This window comes from Microcaecilia unicolor, chromosome 3 (genome assembly GCF_901765095.1).
Source record: "Microcaecilia unicolor chromosome 3, aMicUni1.1, whole genome shotgun sequence".
Taxonomy (NCBI): domain Eukaryota; kingdom Metazoa; phylum Chordata; class Amphibia; order Gymnophiona; family Siphonopidae; genus Microcaecilia; species Microcaecilia unicolor.
In genome coordinates this window covers 179,863,001-179,880,004 of record NC_044033.1, presented here as the reverse complement: position 1 = coordinate 179,880,004, position 17,004 = coordinate 179,863,001, and the positions used below count along the sequence as shown (strand labels likewise).

Genomic DNA, 17,004 nt, shown 5'->3' with positions numbered 1-17,004 from the left:
TGGCATACCGAGGGCGGGACAGGGCGATGGAGGCAGTCCGCCCCAGGTGCATGCTGCTGGAGGGGTGCAGACAGCAGCCACGCGCCTGTCGGCTCCGCTGGTTTCCTGCTCCCTCTGCCCTGGAACAGGTTACTTCCTGTTCTGGGGCAGAGGGAGCAGGGAGCCAGCAAAGCTGACAGCTGTGCGGCTGCTCCCAACAGCTAAGAATGCACCCGGGGTGGGGGGGAAGTGTTGTTGCGCTGGAGGAGGGGGGTGTCATGATGCACCCTGGGGGGGGGGAGGGGGGGGGGGAACGCCGCTGCACCCGGGGTGGGGGGTGCACAGCGGCGATCCGCCCCGGGTGGCAGCCGACCTAGGATCGTCACTGGAGATAAGGGAAGGTACCAGGAGCTAACTAACTCTGGAATGTTAGGAATTTAGTGCAACACATTGAAGCTGGACAGGACAAAGAGACAGGATAAAAAGCAGGAAAGATTATTCTGGAACATGGGAGGGATGAAGACTGGGTGAGATGACAGGTGGAAAGAATAGATAGGCAGATAAGAGGGAAGGGATGGATATATAGGTGAAAAACCTATAAAATGAGAAAGCCTTAGCCCTGGGGGGGGGGGGGGGGGAGATTCTGGTGGGCACTTGGAAGCCAGGTGACTGCTAGCTTTTCTTTCCACTTCTAACCTTTTCTCTTTGTTATGATTTGGTAAGCTATTTGTGCACTGCTTCTGCTAGGCGAGTTCCCACCTGGGCAGTTCCCACCCACCAATTTCCCTCGAGACAATTCCCACCTAGGACGATTCCACCCGAAACAATTACTACTAATCATTTCTATAGCGCTACCGGACGTACGCAGCGCTTCACACTTGAACATGGAGAGACAGTCCCTGCTCAATACAGATTTCTCACCCTCCCTAGCCTATTGTTTTTTTTTAACCAACCATAGCTTCTTTTCTTTCTTGTATCAGGTCTCATAAGTCCAGGCGGTGCGGTTTCTTTTTAACGGAATCTGGAATAAGGGGGTTAGAGCAGCATTCAGATGTACACAGAGGACATATAACAACAAAATAACTCTTCATAGCAAGAGTAGTAATTTGTTATAAATCGAAATCAAGTGCGTCATTTTGAGGGACTGAATTAGGTTGAAACCTAGTTTGGGGGTGTGTAGGGGGCATTACCCCCCCCCCCCCCCCCCCCCCCCCCCCCACTAACTGCAGTTTGTATTTATTTATGACATTTAGATCCCAGATTAAACATGAATTAGGTTGAAACTTAGTTTGGGGGGTGCCCCCCCCCCCCCCCTCACACATGAACTGCACGTCTGGAACATAAAAGGGAGGGAGATTACAAATTGTCCTCCCTGGTGTGATGGGAATTGGTTCAGTGGGAATTGTCGGGTGGGAACTGTCCATTTGGGAACTGACCTGAACCATTCTTGTCATTTGAAATAAAGAAAAAATAATCATGCATTCATGGGCGGATGCATTCCAACTGAAACTTAATGCAGAAAAAACACAGTGTTTCATACTTACTTCACATCATAACACAAGTAAATTCACCACTATAACCACACCAAACTTTTCCCTTCCCGTGTCAGACACCCTGAAAATTCTCGGGGTTACCATCGATCGAAATCTTACACTTGAAAGTCATGTGAAGAATACAACTAAGAAGATGTTCCACTCAATGTGGAAACTTAAAAGAGTAAAACCTTTCTTCCCAAGGGTCATTTTTCGTAACCTGGTACAATCAATGGTGCTGAGTCACCTTGACAACTGCAATGCACTCTATGTTGGCTGCAAAGAGCAAATCATCAAGTAACTTCAAACAGCCCAGAACACTGCAGCCAGACTCATATTTGGAAAAAACAAAATACAAAAGTGCAAAACCCCTAAGAGAAAAGCTACATTGGCTGCCACTTAAAGAACGTATCACGTTCAAGATCTGCACATTAGTTCATAAAATCATTCATGGAGATGCCCCGGCCTACATGCTAGACCTTGTTGACTTACCACCCAGGAATGCTAAACAGTGCCCGCACATTCCCAAGCTGTAAAAAACTGAAATACACATGCGTCCAACTTTTCATACACGGGCACACAGATGTGGAATGCACTACCACGTAATTTAAAAACAATCTACGAGCTAACTTTCGAAAATCTCTGAAGACCCATCTCTTCAACAAGGCATACCACAACGTTCAATAATTGTAACTGCAACACATCACCACTCTACCTTTATTTTGACTGGTTTCTTTCTATGCCTGTCTGCTTAATTTTATCATGTCAATCTATTCTCTATGTAACACCAACTGTAACTTTTACTCTGGAATGGCGAATGCCATAACGGAACATTGTAAGCCACATTGAGCCTGCAAATAGGTGGGAAAATGTGGGATACAAGTGCAACAAATAGAAATAAAGAGAAGTTGCTGAATTGACAACAGATTGTGTGTGAATTATTGGGTAAGCTTCACCCCCCATAGCAGAGATGGCGTGAAGAGGTTAAACCTCAAGTGAGTATACGCCAGAGCTGTGCTCAGGCGGTACAGTAACTCTTCCCAGTGGGAAAAGTCTGGCAGTTCTGGAGTCATCCCCCTCTGCACTAGGAATCTCTCCCTCCTCTATACTGGCAAAAAGAATGACAGGACACCACCAAAAGAACTGCCTCCAAATGCTGCCCAAAAGCTAAAGAAATTTAATCTACATCTCAAACTCTCTATTCTCCATTTCTTTGCTACCTGTTCCTCTAGGTGAAGCTGGAGGAGAAGGAGCTGAATCTTGAGTTGGCTGGGACCGTTTTAAGCACATAACCCTGATTAACTAAAGATAAACTCAAGCGAAAATAGAGCTGCCATCGCAGTTGGATCCATTCCTGATCCCTGACATAATTCAGAAGAAGTCAGCTGAAAAGGAGTCGGTGAAGGGTGAGAGATACGATGAAGGACCCAATATGGCCACCCAGAGTCACATACGCTCCAAAGTCAGAGCAAAAGAGCCCACCAAACGCTGTCCCGCTGTCTTATTCTGGAGAGAGCTGAAACCCAGTGATGTGTGTGCGCACACAGTACAAAGGCCTGTCGCTCTACTCCAACTGCTGCAGTGCAAGATTTACAGATTCAGCTATGTGAGTGGGAAAGTACTCGCTCTGATTCTGCTGGTTTACTTAGTTTCAGAGGGATGTAGGCACTGTCAGGTCGCCCAAGTAGGAGGCTGAGAAACACCCCCTCAGTAACAGATGCCGCTGAGGAGGATTAAGCTTGAACTTTAAAAAAAGGAGAAGGTAGTGGTGGGGTAAGGAGGGACCTGGCACAGACAGGTATACATCCAATAGGTTTAGAAATTGTACCATATAACCCCCAGCTTAACTAAAACCCAAGAAAACAGTCCAGGAGCTCTCCACAAAATCTAGTCACAGAGCTGCACAGGTCTGTATTTCTCTATCCTCAGCAAACGGTAGCAGCTATGAGCAGGTGCACAGTAGCCTTTAAGACAGAGCTCTGTTGTACTCTACCCACAAGTCTGTACTGATCTTGGGACAAAAAGAAAGTTTTACAGGCATGGATTCCATTCAGATAGCCACAGCAGGAGAAAGTGCAATATAAAATATACAGCATAATAAGCATCAACCAGAACCTACCTGCTAAGTGTTTCTGCACAAAAGAACAGCAATGCTCCAGTTGTGAAAACTAAGAAGAGTTTTAGATCAAATGCTATAAAACAACAACAAAAGTGACAAACATTAGGCCAGACACTTCAACAGGAGGGCATGTTATAAATAAAATGGTTTAATGTTTTATCATGCAGTGCTCCCACCTCTCAGCTTGAAAGTGTGCTCATGGTGCTCTGCTGGCCAAGGCTGCGGAGTCAGTCGTGGAGTCAGAGTCAGCAAAAATGTACCAACTCAGATCCCAGCTTAAAAAATAACAATTTGCATTATAATATATGACCAAACATATAAACAGGAATCCAATAAAATGTATATGGAAATATGATGATTGAACAAAGTATTTCTAAAAAGCAAGGAAAAGACCTCAAAATGCCCGACCGCTTACTTTCAGTTTTCGGTGGCTTTAACTGGGGGCATGGTGTTCATACTGGTCATAAAAACCTTGCTTGGAAAGAATTTTAACTTTTAATTTATTTCCAAATTTATTTCCAAAAAAGATTTTAGCAAAAGAGGTTTTTTTAAATATATTGACAATATCAATGCTAACTTCAAAATTTATTTAGTTCATAAAAATCTTCACTGATTCTCATGAAGTGCTATAAAGCAGCTTTACAAAGATAAAGTAAAGTCAAGCACTTATCTGTTGCCCAGAAAACTGAAAGTAAGCGGTCAGGCGTTTTGAGGTCTTTTCCATGCTTTTTAGAAGTATTTTGTTAAAATCATCATATTTCGATATAAATTTTATTGGATTCCTCTTTATATATGTTTGGTGACCTTGTATCTTGGAGTCCTGTATGGTGATCCTCCTACTACTGTTTACATTATAATATATGGTAATTTTATATATACACATATATACATATTTAATTTTTTTTTTTTCGCCCTATATCTAAAGTACTGGTAAATATAAATTTACCAGTACTTTAGATCTGGGATAAAAAATTTAAAGCCTAGTATCAGTAGGTGTCGCAGTCGGACAATAGAAAAATCGTCGTTGCCAGAGCCAAAGGTTTGGTGTACCGACTCCATTGGCACCCTTAATGCTATAAAGCAGGTGATGAACAAACCTCAAATACAAATAATGCATCCGATTACTGCTGAATCAAATATGCTCTTCAGCAGCCACATTAACTCATTACTGAAGGGACAGAACTTTATCATTTCACTCTCAGCAGCTTACACAAGCAACCTCATTAGCAAGGCAGGAGTCTAGGATGAGGTAATAAAAGCATCTGATTGACTGATATAAAAATCAATGTGCAGTCTGCCCTCAAAAATGCTAAGCATATCAGGTCCTCCCTCTATGGTCTGGCAGGATCCTATTATATGAATGAAAGCAGAACTCTACCTGAGTAAGCACCCAAAATCATGTCAGAACTAATAAATCTAGGCATCATCATAACCATATATACACTGCTGACACTCAAGAAAAAGATTTCTCACTTTGTATTCCCATCATAACCATAATGATAGAAAGACCCCATGTGCCATTCATTTATTTTTTTTTAATATCTCCATTCTAATCATGTTTTATTTACCGCATGTTATTCCAGTTCACAGATTAAGAAGCTCTCTACAATTAAGGGATACACAACATAACCTTTGTTCATGCCATTATTAACTTGTTAATTATTAATCACTAGTAAAAAAGGCCCGTTTCTCACACCAATGAAACGGGCGCTAGCAAGGTTTTCCTGGGAGTGTGTTTGCTTGAGAGAGTGTGTGTGAGAGTGACTGTTTTAGAGAGAGAGAGAGAGAGAGAGTGAATGTGCGAGTGTGTGTGACAGAGAGAGAGTGTGCTTGTGAGACAGTGTGTATGTGAGGCAGAGAGTGTGTGCGAGAGCGAGACACAGTGACTGTGAGAGAGTGTGTTTCACACAGATACGCTGTGTGTGAGAGAGAGTGAGAGAGTATGTGTGCATTACACAGACTCTCTGTGAGTCCAATTCAAGGTGTGCCTCGGAGTGTGTATGTTTGAGAGAGTGTGTGAGAGTGAGTGTGTGAGAGAGAGAGACAGAGTGAATGTGCGAGTGTGTGTGTGTGACAGAGTGAGTGTCTGTGTGAGAATGAGTGTGTGTTTGAGTAAGTCAGAGTGTGCGGCAGGGGCCCCCGCATCCGTCTCCCGGCCTCCATCCCCCTCCCCCGTGTCTTCCCTCCCCATTTTTCTTTTCCTCCCCCCTCGCAGCTTTAGGGTCATGGCCCCCCCGTTCCCTCCCACGACCCTCTTATGCAGAATATCTACTATAATAAAACTCACCCTCAACGTTCTGAAGACAACGTTCTGAAGTCACTAAGTCACTCCCTGAAGGGTTCATGGATCTGCCCCGCCCTCGCATGACGGACCAATCAGAAAAAACACCCTCAACATTCTGAAAGACAAAGGACCATCACAACACCGTTCCCAGGCAACACTAGGCAACGTAAGACGGACCAATCAGAGGAAACTACATGACAATAAGGGAGGAGCATTCCCCAGCAGAATGGCTCATTATCTGAGCAGCACGGAGAGCACAGAACCACCGCTGGAACGAGAGAAGAATATTCCTGCTGTGGGTATGTGCAAAAATAGACCGGGGGAGAGGGGGAGAAATTTTTAAATGCCTAATGCCAGTACTGAAGAGTGCCAGAGGGCCTATAGCACAGACTATATTTGGGATCGCTTGACATGGAGTCAGAGGAGCCGGAAAACAACGTGCCCGTCACCATCTGGGACGTGGGCGAACAGGACAAGCTGTGGCCCAGCTGGAAGGATTACCCACGACCCAGCCAGCAGCAAACAGCGACCAAGGACAGCACAGCACATCCCCCAACCCCCAAGCAAAAAACAAAACAAAACAAAAAAAAGACACACAACAACCTGCACACACACCGCACCCTCAGACACTCACACAAAATAACTCTGTGACACATACACACAAAAAAAGCCACATGCTAGCGCCCGTTTCATTGGTTTCGGAAACGGGCCTTTTTTACTAGTAAATAAATAAGTTACAGAAGGGAATGCATAAGCCGCTTCAGATCGATTGTTTTAAAAGATTTATAACTCACACAATCCACAATGTTCAAGGTAACTTACATATATATATATATATATATATATATATATATATATATATATATATATATATAAAGCAATCACAAAATAAACGAAAATTTAAATCATTTCCACATCTCCAGATAAACATTGACCATCCTTATTTTTTTTTTTTAAAGTATTCATCACCATACTTCTCCAAAATCAAAATCAATTCGACTGTACAACCATGGAAGAAAAACTTAATCTCCTAATGCGTCTTGAAATAGTAATGTTTTAGCTCCCACTTTAAATGATGTGCAGACGCTATTTTTTATATTCACTGTCAAACCTTGAAAGTTCATTCGATATTCATCTAATTAATAACTTTGAACAAAGGCACATTTAAAGATTTGTGTTAGTGGACCTTGTTTAAAAAAAAAAAAACCTTTCTTCTCGGTCCGCCTCCTTCGTTCCTTCCCTGAGGTAGGGGAATTCCTCCTTCCCTGCGCCTGTGGCAGCGGCAGCAACCACTGCCAACTCTCTTGAAGCGCCCGAGGGAGGGTAACAAAAAGGTTCACCTCCAAAATTGTCAGGACTTGTACCGGAGGCGCTGCTTCCAAGTGGGTGGAGGTTGGGTTTGTTGACGTCACCCTGGAGTGGTGCCGGTGTGTTCCTGGTGTGGGAGCTGAGGGGGAGGAGCATGTGCGCGTGCCGCAGTACCAGTTGTTATGTCGCTCCCGTGGGTGAAAGTGGTAGCGGGGAACTGTTTTTGCTTCGTTTGGGGGGGGGGGGAGCGGCGGCGACCTCTTTGGGGGAGGGTGGAGGGTGGAGCAGTGGGTGTTGCGACTCTGGGGGGGGGGTGGCTCTGCCTGGTCCCCTTCAAGTCGCCGCGAGCCTACGTCTTGGAGGGGGGGTCAGCGTTGGCTCGGGGTGGGGTGAGATGGTAGTGCGGCGTGGCGGTGAAGATGCTGGCAGTGTCCTTCGTTGAGTTTTTTTGTTTCGTGATTGGTCCTTTTAGCGTTGCTTTGATGTCGCGTAGCAACTGTGTGCTGCTGGTTTTCATTGGTTGAGTGTTATTGGTCCGCCCTCTACGTCATGACATTTGACGCGGGGGGCGGGGCAAACACTCATGGACGAATTTCGGGTTTCACCACCATGCATTTAGAACATTGGGACTTGTGGAGGCTTCAGAACGTTGGAGGTGTGTTTTATATAGAGAGATTATTAAAAAATTTAATCATGCTTGATAATCATGTGCTGCCTGGCATCACTTGCTCCCTTCCCCAGTACCTTTTGAAACAACAAGCCTTTCGGCCCTACAGGCCAGTGGCAGCCATACTGAAAGGCTGCCTGTGGCCTGCACAGTGTGGGTTTGAGTTTAGGGAGGGGGAGGAGGGAGACCAGGGGAGAGAGGCTGAAGACTTTCTTTAAAAAGATACTGTGGGTGCAGGTGCAGGAGGGAGCCACAGAAGGGTACAAGGGGAAGCTTGAGAGAAAACCGCGAACAGGACTGAAAGGGGAGGAAGAGATGGTGAACTGTGCAGAGGGGAAGAGGGATATAGGGAGAGGGAGAGCGAGATAATGAACCTGGGATGACGCAGTGAGGTTGCTGAAGCCCCACCAGCCGAAGAAATCTACTGCCTGAGCCACCTCCTTACTCCCTGTACTGCCTCAGGAATGAGGAAGTCGGTGGTGTGCCTCCAGCCACTGACACTTGTACTCCCCAAATTCATGTATGAACTGACTATGCTCAGAGAGTGGCAGCTGGAGGCAGCCCGCTGACTTCCACGCTCTGGAGGCAGTACAAAGAGGATGGGGGTTGCTTTGGCAGTGGATTTCTTTAACTGGTGAGGATTCGGCATCCCCACCAGCAAATGTATGATATCAGGGGGAGGGGGAGGTAATGTGTGCCCTCCCCAGTCTACTCCTGTCGTCGTCCCCACCACCAATGGACTGCTGGCTATTATCTGCCTTTAATCATTAGATTAAAATTTTTAATCAAAATGCAGCCCTACAGTTTATCAATTATACTGCCAATATCTTAACTTCCTCACTCCTCAGTACACCTCTACACTCTTATTTCTCCCTACACTCCTCCCCGGGAACTCCATTTATTTATTTGTTGCATTTGTATCCCACATTTTCCCACCTATTTGCAGCCCCAATGTGGCTTACATAGTGCAGTAGTGGCAGTTGCCAATACTGGCAAGAACAGATACAAAGTGAGGTTAAGACAGGCTAATGATCAGATTTGATAGACGTATTGGGGGTCAAGGGGAAGAGTAGGTTAGGTTATGTCCAACATGAACATTTATATTGATGTATTGATGTATTGCGGGGTTAGGCATTTAGGTTGAGTCGTTGGAGTATGCCTTTTTGAACAAGTCTTTAGGAGTTTCCGGAAGATTAGGTGGTCGTATGTTGTTTTCACAGCGGTCTGAAGTGCGTTCCATAGTTGTGTGCTTATATAAAAGGTTCATTGAGTAAATGTCTTATCTGTACCCTTCTCCGCCACTGCCAACTCCAGACTTTGAAGCATTCCATGTGCTGGACCAGAACCATAATACTGCTAAGTGTTCTGATATTTTCATTCTTAATTTCTCATCTTTCTGGCTACAGGTTTAGCTACCTGATATATATATTCTCTGGACTTTATTGCTTAATTTATCCTGTAAATCTGTATTGTGATGAAATTCTGTCTTCTAACGCAGACCTCAAAAAGACAAAAACAAAATAAAAACCTCTCTCTCCCTTTCTGCCTAGCTCTGATAATAATGAGCATAGGCTTTTCAAACAGTTTCTTGTCCTTTACCCTGTTAACTCTAGCTGTAGCATTCTAACTTTGGCTATATATTGTGGACAAGTTCTGCCAAGTTTATTTTCCATTGCTAGTCCTAGGTAAAAAAAAAAGTAGCTTTAGTCTTACAACTGGCTTAACTTGCATTTACATTGCAGAGACTACAATAATTATTGGGAATATTTAGATTTATAGGAGAAAAGTTAGTTTCAAGCTGAATTTGACTGTAGTATCAAACTGAATTTGATTATTTTAGCAAACTGTGTCATTACTTGCCCCAGAACCTTTTTGATAGAGGACATGGCTGACTCACTGGGACTTGAGTCCCACCCACCATCCCCAGAGTTTTCTACTCATGTATAGACAACCCAAAAGTCATTTACAGGCAAACTTAAAGACCATTAATGCTATCATAGTACACCCGTTCATACCCATTCCAACCAATCAAGATGACTATTATTCTGTATAATAATTGTGGTGCTGCAATTCCAAGGCACACAATCTGGAGTCTTAAAACTTGTCCTGTCTTCTGCTTGCTAGTTTAAAACAAGAGCTCAGCAAAATAAAGCAGGAATTGGATGTAATTAAAGTAGCTTCTATCACTGCACAGAATCATTCCAAATTTCTCACCACTGCCTCAAAGAATAAAACCACCTACGAATAGATGGATCACATTAGGTCAGGAAGACTACAACATGTGTCACAAAAGCATCCACCCTCACAACTGTTGCCCCTACAGAATTATTTTGCTCTATTACAGCACTGTGATGCTCCAGAAAACAAAACTGAGGTGGAACAAAAAGCAATGAAGGTGTCCCAAAAGGAAAAAAAAAAAAAAAAGACACCCTCCAGGCACTAATAATGAATCTCAAACCAGAAAACTGTTGCTGCTAGGAGAGCAACTTTGAAACACAGTTCAAGGAGCCCAGCAAAATGAAAAGCCTTCCAAGCTCCTCAGCTACTAGACAAATACAGACTATAACCAGAGAAGAAACTAAGGAGTCTAACACTGATATTGTCATCCAACCTGGGAACAAATGACCTGGCCAATAATACTCCTCTTGCAGCACAGAAAGCTTTTCAGGAGCTGGGGGAGGGATTAAAACCTTTGGTACAAACAGTAGAATTTTCTGAAGTACTACCTACTTTTAGAAAAGGAGAGAAAAGTTTACAAAATACCGAGAATTTCAATAGGTGGCTCAAAGCCTAATGTCATCAAAAAGACTTTGGGTACATAGGAGGATGGGGCAATACATGGAAAAACAAGACTATATTGTAATGAAGGACTGCATCTCACAGTGGCAGGCAAAAAAAATCCTTGGAGAGAAATTCAGACAATATATATCTAGGTGTTTAAACTAGAAGGTGAGGGTGGCATATGGAGGGCAGGTCAAATCCAGTGGTCACCTCACCCCCCAGTTAAAGAAAAGGTGTGACAGTAGTAAAGAAAACAATGAAAACAAATTATCTTAGCAAATCACTTCTTACCAACACAGTAGGGAAGTGACACTAAAGAAAAAACTAAACAGAAGATGAGACTGCCACTAAAATGTAGCTGGAACGTGATGACCACAAATGCTCACAGTCTAAGCAACAAAGTTCATGATCTGCAAGCCCCAATGTTAGAATCAGACTTAGAAATTGTTGCGATCACAGAGACATGGTTCAATGATTCCCATGAATGAGATGCAAACATACCAGGCTACAATCTATTTAAGAAGGACAGAGATGGTCGTAAAGATGGAGGAGTAGCTCTGTATGTGAGAACGATATCACAGCGACCAAAATGCCAGGGGCCTGGGGAAAGGAAGAAGCGATATGGATCACCTTGAAAAGAAATGATGGAACCTCTGTCCACATGGGTGTTGTCTACAGACCTCCGAAAGATCTGGTTACAAAGTTTGGTTTGATATAAAATCTAAAACTCAAAGTCCTAGATTTCTAACATATTGACTTTAGCAAAATGAGGGAATACCTGAAGAAAGGCAGGGGCTAAAGCCAGCTCAGCTCAGTTGTACTGCATACTTGGTCGGCCCATGGAATGGAATGAACTTTGGGACCTTCTTTTCTTTCACCACCTACCCTGCTGACTTTGGGGCAGAGTGTGTAAGGTGTAATTATCCTGACCAACTTCTGCCTACTCCCTTTAATGGGGAATGACATCAGTGGGGAAGAAAGCATTTAAGGAGGCCAGGGGAGGGAGAAACAGCTCATCTGGAAAAATCTTTTCCTTCCATTTAAGATTTTAGTAGATGCACTGTACTAAGGCAAAACACTAAGGATTCTCCTGGTTTCTTAAGGGGGACCACAGCAGAGTATGAGATGGGGGTAACTGATGCTCTAATGTCTATTTTTTTTTTATTACGTATGAAAAAAAAACTACTAAAAATTTCACAGGAGTTTTATGATTGGTTAACCAGTGCTGTAAATGTCTTATAGAGCAAAGCTGCTTACCTGTAACAGATGCCTGTGGACAGCAGATGAACAGTCTCACATATAGGCGATATTATATGACATCTTAGCATTGGCAAGAAAAGCCTAGAAGTCTTTTCTGCAAGCATGCAGTAGGGAGTCCTCAGTGAGGCCACCTCAATTTTTCATGTGTGCATCAAATCTGCAGCTGTCTACTCCTGCCTCAGTTACAGGGCTCCCTCCATTAGCAGGTATTTTTCCAATTAATTTTCTCACTCCACTTGGAGGACTTAAAACATCTTTGTTTAATGGCAGAGGCCCTCTTTACTGCCACAACTAAGAAGAAATTTTGTGCTGATCCCTTATCCAGCTGCAAGCTGAGAAACATATGCCAAGCAGATTACCTTACATGACACTTAACTTACAATCCAATGCAAAAACAAATGCACTTCTTTCCAGATTCTATCCCCAAGCAAAATTTTGGTTTTTAAGTTATTTGGCCCCCTCTCTAGCTCACCTACTCCTATTATCACATATCAGAGGCTGCAGTGCCATCTTTCACAAGAAATGTACTCGAGCTTCCAGGCTAAGAACCCAGCCAGAAGAGGACATACCTCGAGAACAGGTAACAGTGTATGCTGTCTTGGGCTCAATTATGTCAACCTTCAGGCAGGTTTCTTTGCTGTATAAGTCCACATTGATATATGTATCATTCAGCTTCTCCTTTAGAAATGAGGATAAGATGCCCCAAATGGTGATCTGCTTCAGCTCTTCAAGTTTCTCCTCACTATCCACTTGTGTCATCCGGATCATCTTATTACTAGACACTTGGATCTGCAATGCAAGCCCAAAAAAGAGGGAAACAATTTAATTGTACCAATAAAAGTGTAGCTACAAATGCTTCTAAGTCTTGTGATTTGTTTTCCTTGTACGTTTTTGTACCAATGTATTCTTTGTTCAGGAATCTGAGCTTCCTCTGTACAAAACATTGCTTTTACCCAACAAGATCTAAACAAAATCCCTAGAAGGCCTAAACTTTGTTTACTATACATGTTACACAAAACAAAATTCCAAAACATAGATAAATGCTTGATAAAATCAGAAAGTATGATAGCACTCCCACTCCCTCAAAAACTGCGCCTATGGCCACCTCAAGAGAGGTCCCCAACCCAAAGGAAATTGTGTATGCCTTTTTAAAGTGGCTCTCTCATAATATATTCTCTGCATCCCGGTGACAACAGGACTTTTGAGGCCCCGAGACTCTCACTGGCTAATTTATTCTCTGCAGAGTATGAGGGACTGCTGTGTTCACATCACCAAGAAGTAATGGCAATGGGATTAGAACCTTAAGAAGTTCATAATAAAACCTTAGTCAACCCTCTAGCAACTAGGTCTGAAAGAGAACCATATCAGGCCAGCTTTTTGTTCCTCCCTTATCAGTATTAGGGAGCTTGTAGCACATCTGCATATAAAGGTAAAGGGTCAAGGATTTGATATACTGCTTTTCTTAGGAACAAGCAAAGTGGTTTACATATATTAAATGCAGGTACTTTTTTTCTCATCAGGATGGGTGTGGGGTTAAATGGCACTTTGGGCAGCTGGCCTAGTTGTGGGGAGTGGAAGAAAGGTCTCATCTTATAATAGTCAACTGGTTAGGCCCCTGGGAATACACAGCAACAGTGAATGGCCATACCCACGTTTTCAGCAATGCTATCTAGATAATGCTGCTAAAATCTTTACTATTTGGGTCGTTCTGGGGTGGACAGTAGCCAGAGCTGGAAATTATTGAGATACCACTGATATTCTGTGCCTTTACCCGCTTAATTATCTGGATGAGTTAGGTTCTGGCAATATCCGGATAGCTTCTAGTAGCAGATCTATATCTGGATATTCATTGATAGTATCTGCATACCGCCTGACGCTGAATATCCAGGTATAAACTTTAAATGCTGTAATCAATGTTTTAAGAACATAAGAATAGCTATACTGGGTCAGACCAATGGACCATCTAGCCCTCATTATCGAGATAGAAGCCATATCCAGATAAGTTCCCATGAATATCAGGGCCTGTATGTATAATAGTGCTACAGTAACAAGTAGGAAAATAGAAATAGTACTTACTTGTATCTTAGTCCAGCTATGATGCCACTTGGGATCCACTGTACTCTTATAGCAGAAGCACTGAGGTTCATTACTTGTGATTGGTATCCCTTCCTTGAGGGCTACCACCTTTGTTTGACTATTATCTATACAAAAAAACAAGACATGGGTCATATTGCTAACCATAATAAATCTTAACTTTTTTGTCTAGCACATCTGTCTTCTACACACCCACACCTCTTGGTTGATGAAACAAGTGGATCACTCGTGTGAAACTGCAGAACTAAGTTACAGCCACATCAGTAAAAGTCCAGAAATCTCATGTTTCAGCAAACTTTCTTGGATTCGGAAATAAAGTTACATTACAAAATAAATAGATATTTAACATACAGTGGTGGAAATAAGTATTTGATCCCTTGCTGATTTTGTAAGTTTGCCCACTGACAAAGACATGAGCAGCCCATAATTGAAGGGTAGGTTATTGGTAACAGTGAGAGATAGCACATCACAAATTAAATCCGGAAAATCACATTGTGGAAAGTATATGAATTTATTTGCATTCTGCAGAGGGAAATAAGTATTTAATCCCTCTGGCAAACAAGACCTAATACTTGGTGGCAAAACCCTTGTTGGCAAGCACAGCGGTCAGACGTCTTCTGTAGTTGATGATGAGGTTTGCACACATGTCAGGAGGAATTTTGGTCCACTCCTCTTTGCAGATCATCTCTAAATCATTAAGAGTTCTGGGCTGTCGCTTGGCAACTCGCAGCTTCAGCTCCCTCCATAAGTTTTCAATGGGATTAAGGTCTGGTGACTGGCTAGGCCACTCCATGACCCTAATGTGCTTCTTCCTGAGCCACTCCTTTGTTGCCTTGGCTGTATGTTTTGGGTCATTGTCGTGCTGGAAGACCCAGCCACGACCCATTTTTAAGGCCCTGGCGGAGGGAAGGAGGTTGTCACTCAGAATTGTACGGTACATGGCCCCATCCATTCTCCCATTGATGCGGTGAAGTAGTCCTGTGCCCTTAGCAGAGAAACACCCCCAAAACATAACATTTCCACCTCCATGCTTGACAATGGGGACGGTGTTCTTTGGGTCATAGGCAGCATTTCTCTTCCTCCAAACACGGCGAGTTGAGTTCATGCCAAAGAGCTCAATTTTTGTCTCATCTGACCACAGCACCTTCTCCCAATCACTCTCGGCATCATCCAGGTGTTCACTGGCAAACTTCAGACGGGCCGTCACATGTGCCTTCCGGAGCAGGGGGACCTTGCGGGCACTGCAGGATTGCAATCCGTTATGTCGTAATGTGTTACCAATGGTTTTCGTGGTGACAGTGGTCCCAGCTGCCTTGAGATCATTGACAAGTTCCCCCCTTGTAGTTGTAGGCTGATTTCTAACCTTCCTCATGATCAAGGATACCCCACGAGGTGAGATTTTGCGTGGAGCCCCAGATCTTTGTCGATTGACAGTCATTTTGTACTTCTTCCATTTTCTTACTATGGCACCAACAGTTGTCTCCTTCTCGCCCAGCGTCTTACTGATGGTTTTGTAGCCCATTCCAGCCTTGTGCAGGTGTATGATCTTGTCCCTGACATCCTTAGACAGCTCCTTGCTCTTGGCCATTTTGTAGAGGTTAGAGTCTGACTGATTCACTGAGTCTGTGGACAGGTGTCTTTCATACAGGTGACCATTGCCGACAGCTGTCTGTCATGCAGGTAACGAGTTGATTTGGAGCATCTACCTGGTCTGTAGGGGCCAGATCTCTTACTGGTTGGTGGGGGATCAAATACTTATTTCCCTCTGCAGAATGCAAATAAATTCATATACTTTCCACAATGTGATTTTCCGGATTTAATTTGTGATGTGCTATCTCTCACTGTTACCAATAACCTACCCTTCAATTATGGGCTGCTCATGTCTTTGTCAGTGGGCAAACTTACAAAATCAGCAAGGGATCAAATACTTATTTCCACCACTGTACAGTTTTTCCTTCTCGCAGGAGATCATTCACTCCATTAAATACATTTTAGAATAGGCTTATCCAACCTTTTTCTATCAGAGGCCAAATTTTACATGTTCTAACATTCGGAGGGCCCAAACACACGTGTGCATGCACTCGCGCTCTCTGGAAAATGCTTTAATTAGACTAACTTATTACACTTTTAACTAATTTTTGGAGGCCAAAGCCTCCTTCCTTAAATCAGGACAAGCGTACTATAAACAATACTATACTGTTGAGACCTGAAGGAAAGGTTTTGGCCTCCAAAAGCTAGTCAAAAAAGTTATTTAGGTGTCAACTTAATTTTCCATTTTTTTCTTTTATTTATATTTATTAACTTTTAAAGTAGATTACACAGCTACCACATTTCTTCATAAACAAACTAAAAATCTTGTTTCTACCTTTGCTGTCTGGCCATTTAATTTTTTCTAAATGTGTTGGCCCTGTCTCTCTCTGCCCCTGGCATGCAGAGCACTGCCCCGTCTCTCTCTCTTTCTCCCTCCTCTCCCCCTGCACCATTACCCCACCTCTTTCCCTCTCTCCCCCCTCCCATATCCAGCACTGCCTGTCTCTCTCTTCCTCCCTCCTCTCCCCCTGCACCATTACCCCGCCTCTTTCCCTCTCCTATAAGGGGGAGTGGAGGAGTAGCCTAGTGGTTAGTGCAGTGGACTTTCATCCCGGGGAACTGAGTTTGATGCCCATTGCAGCTCCTTGTGACTCTGAGCAAGTCATTTAACTCTCCATTGCCCCTGGTACAAAATAAGTACTTGAATATATGTAAACCACTTTGGATGTAGTTGCAAAAACCTCAGAAAGGCGGTATATCAAGTCCCAATTCCCTTTCCCCCTTTCCCATATCCAGCATTGCCTGTCTCTCTCTCCCTCCCCCACCATCCAGTATCTCCTCTCTATCCTCCCCCATCCATCGTCTCTCCTCCTCTACCCCCCCCATCATCCAGCATTGCCCGTCTTCCCCCTCCCCACTGCACCATTCAGCATTGTTCCTGCCTCTCTTT

The 17,004-nt window shown here is 43.5% G+C and overlaps 1 protein-coding gene across 3 annotated transcripts in view; it reads right to left on the bottom strand.

Moving 5' to 3' along the window:
- The window catches only part of NEMP1 (nuclear envelope integral membrane protein 1), an 80,748-nt gene that overhangs the window by 51,889 nt on the left and 11,855 nt on the right, over positions 1–17,004 (bottom strand). For all 3 annotated transcript variants that reach the window (XR_003941470.1, XM_030196657.1, XM_030196658.1), the window contains exons 2-4: positions 14,007–14,131; positions 12,500–12,719; positions 3,631–3,703 (exon numbers count right to left, since the gene is read on the bottom strand). Coding sequence is in view for 2 of the 3 variants with exons in the window: in XM_030196657.1 (XP_030052517.1) it covers positions 3,631–3,703; positions 12,500–12,719; positions 14,007–14,131 (418 nt within the window). In the remaining variant the exon portion in view is untranslated. The remainder of the gene's footprint in view (positions 1–3,630; positions 3,704–12,499; positions 12,720–14,006; positions 14,132–17,004) is intronic.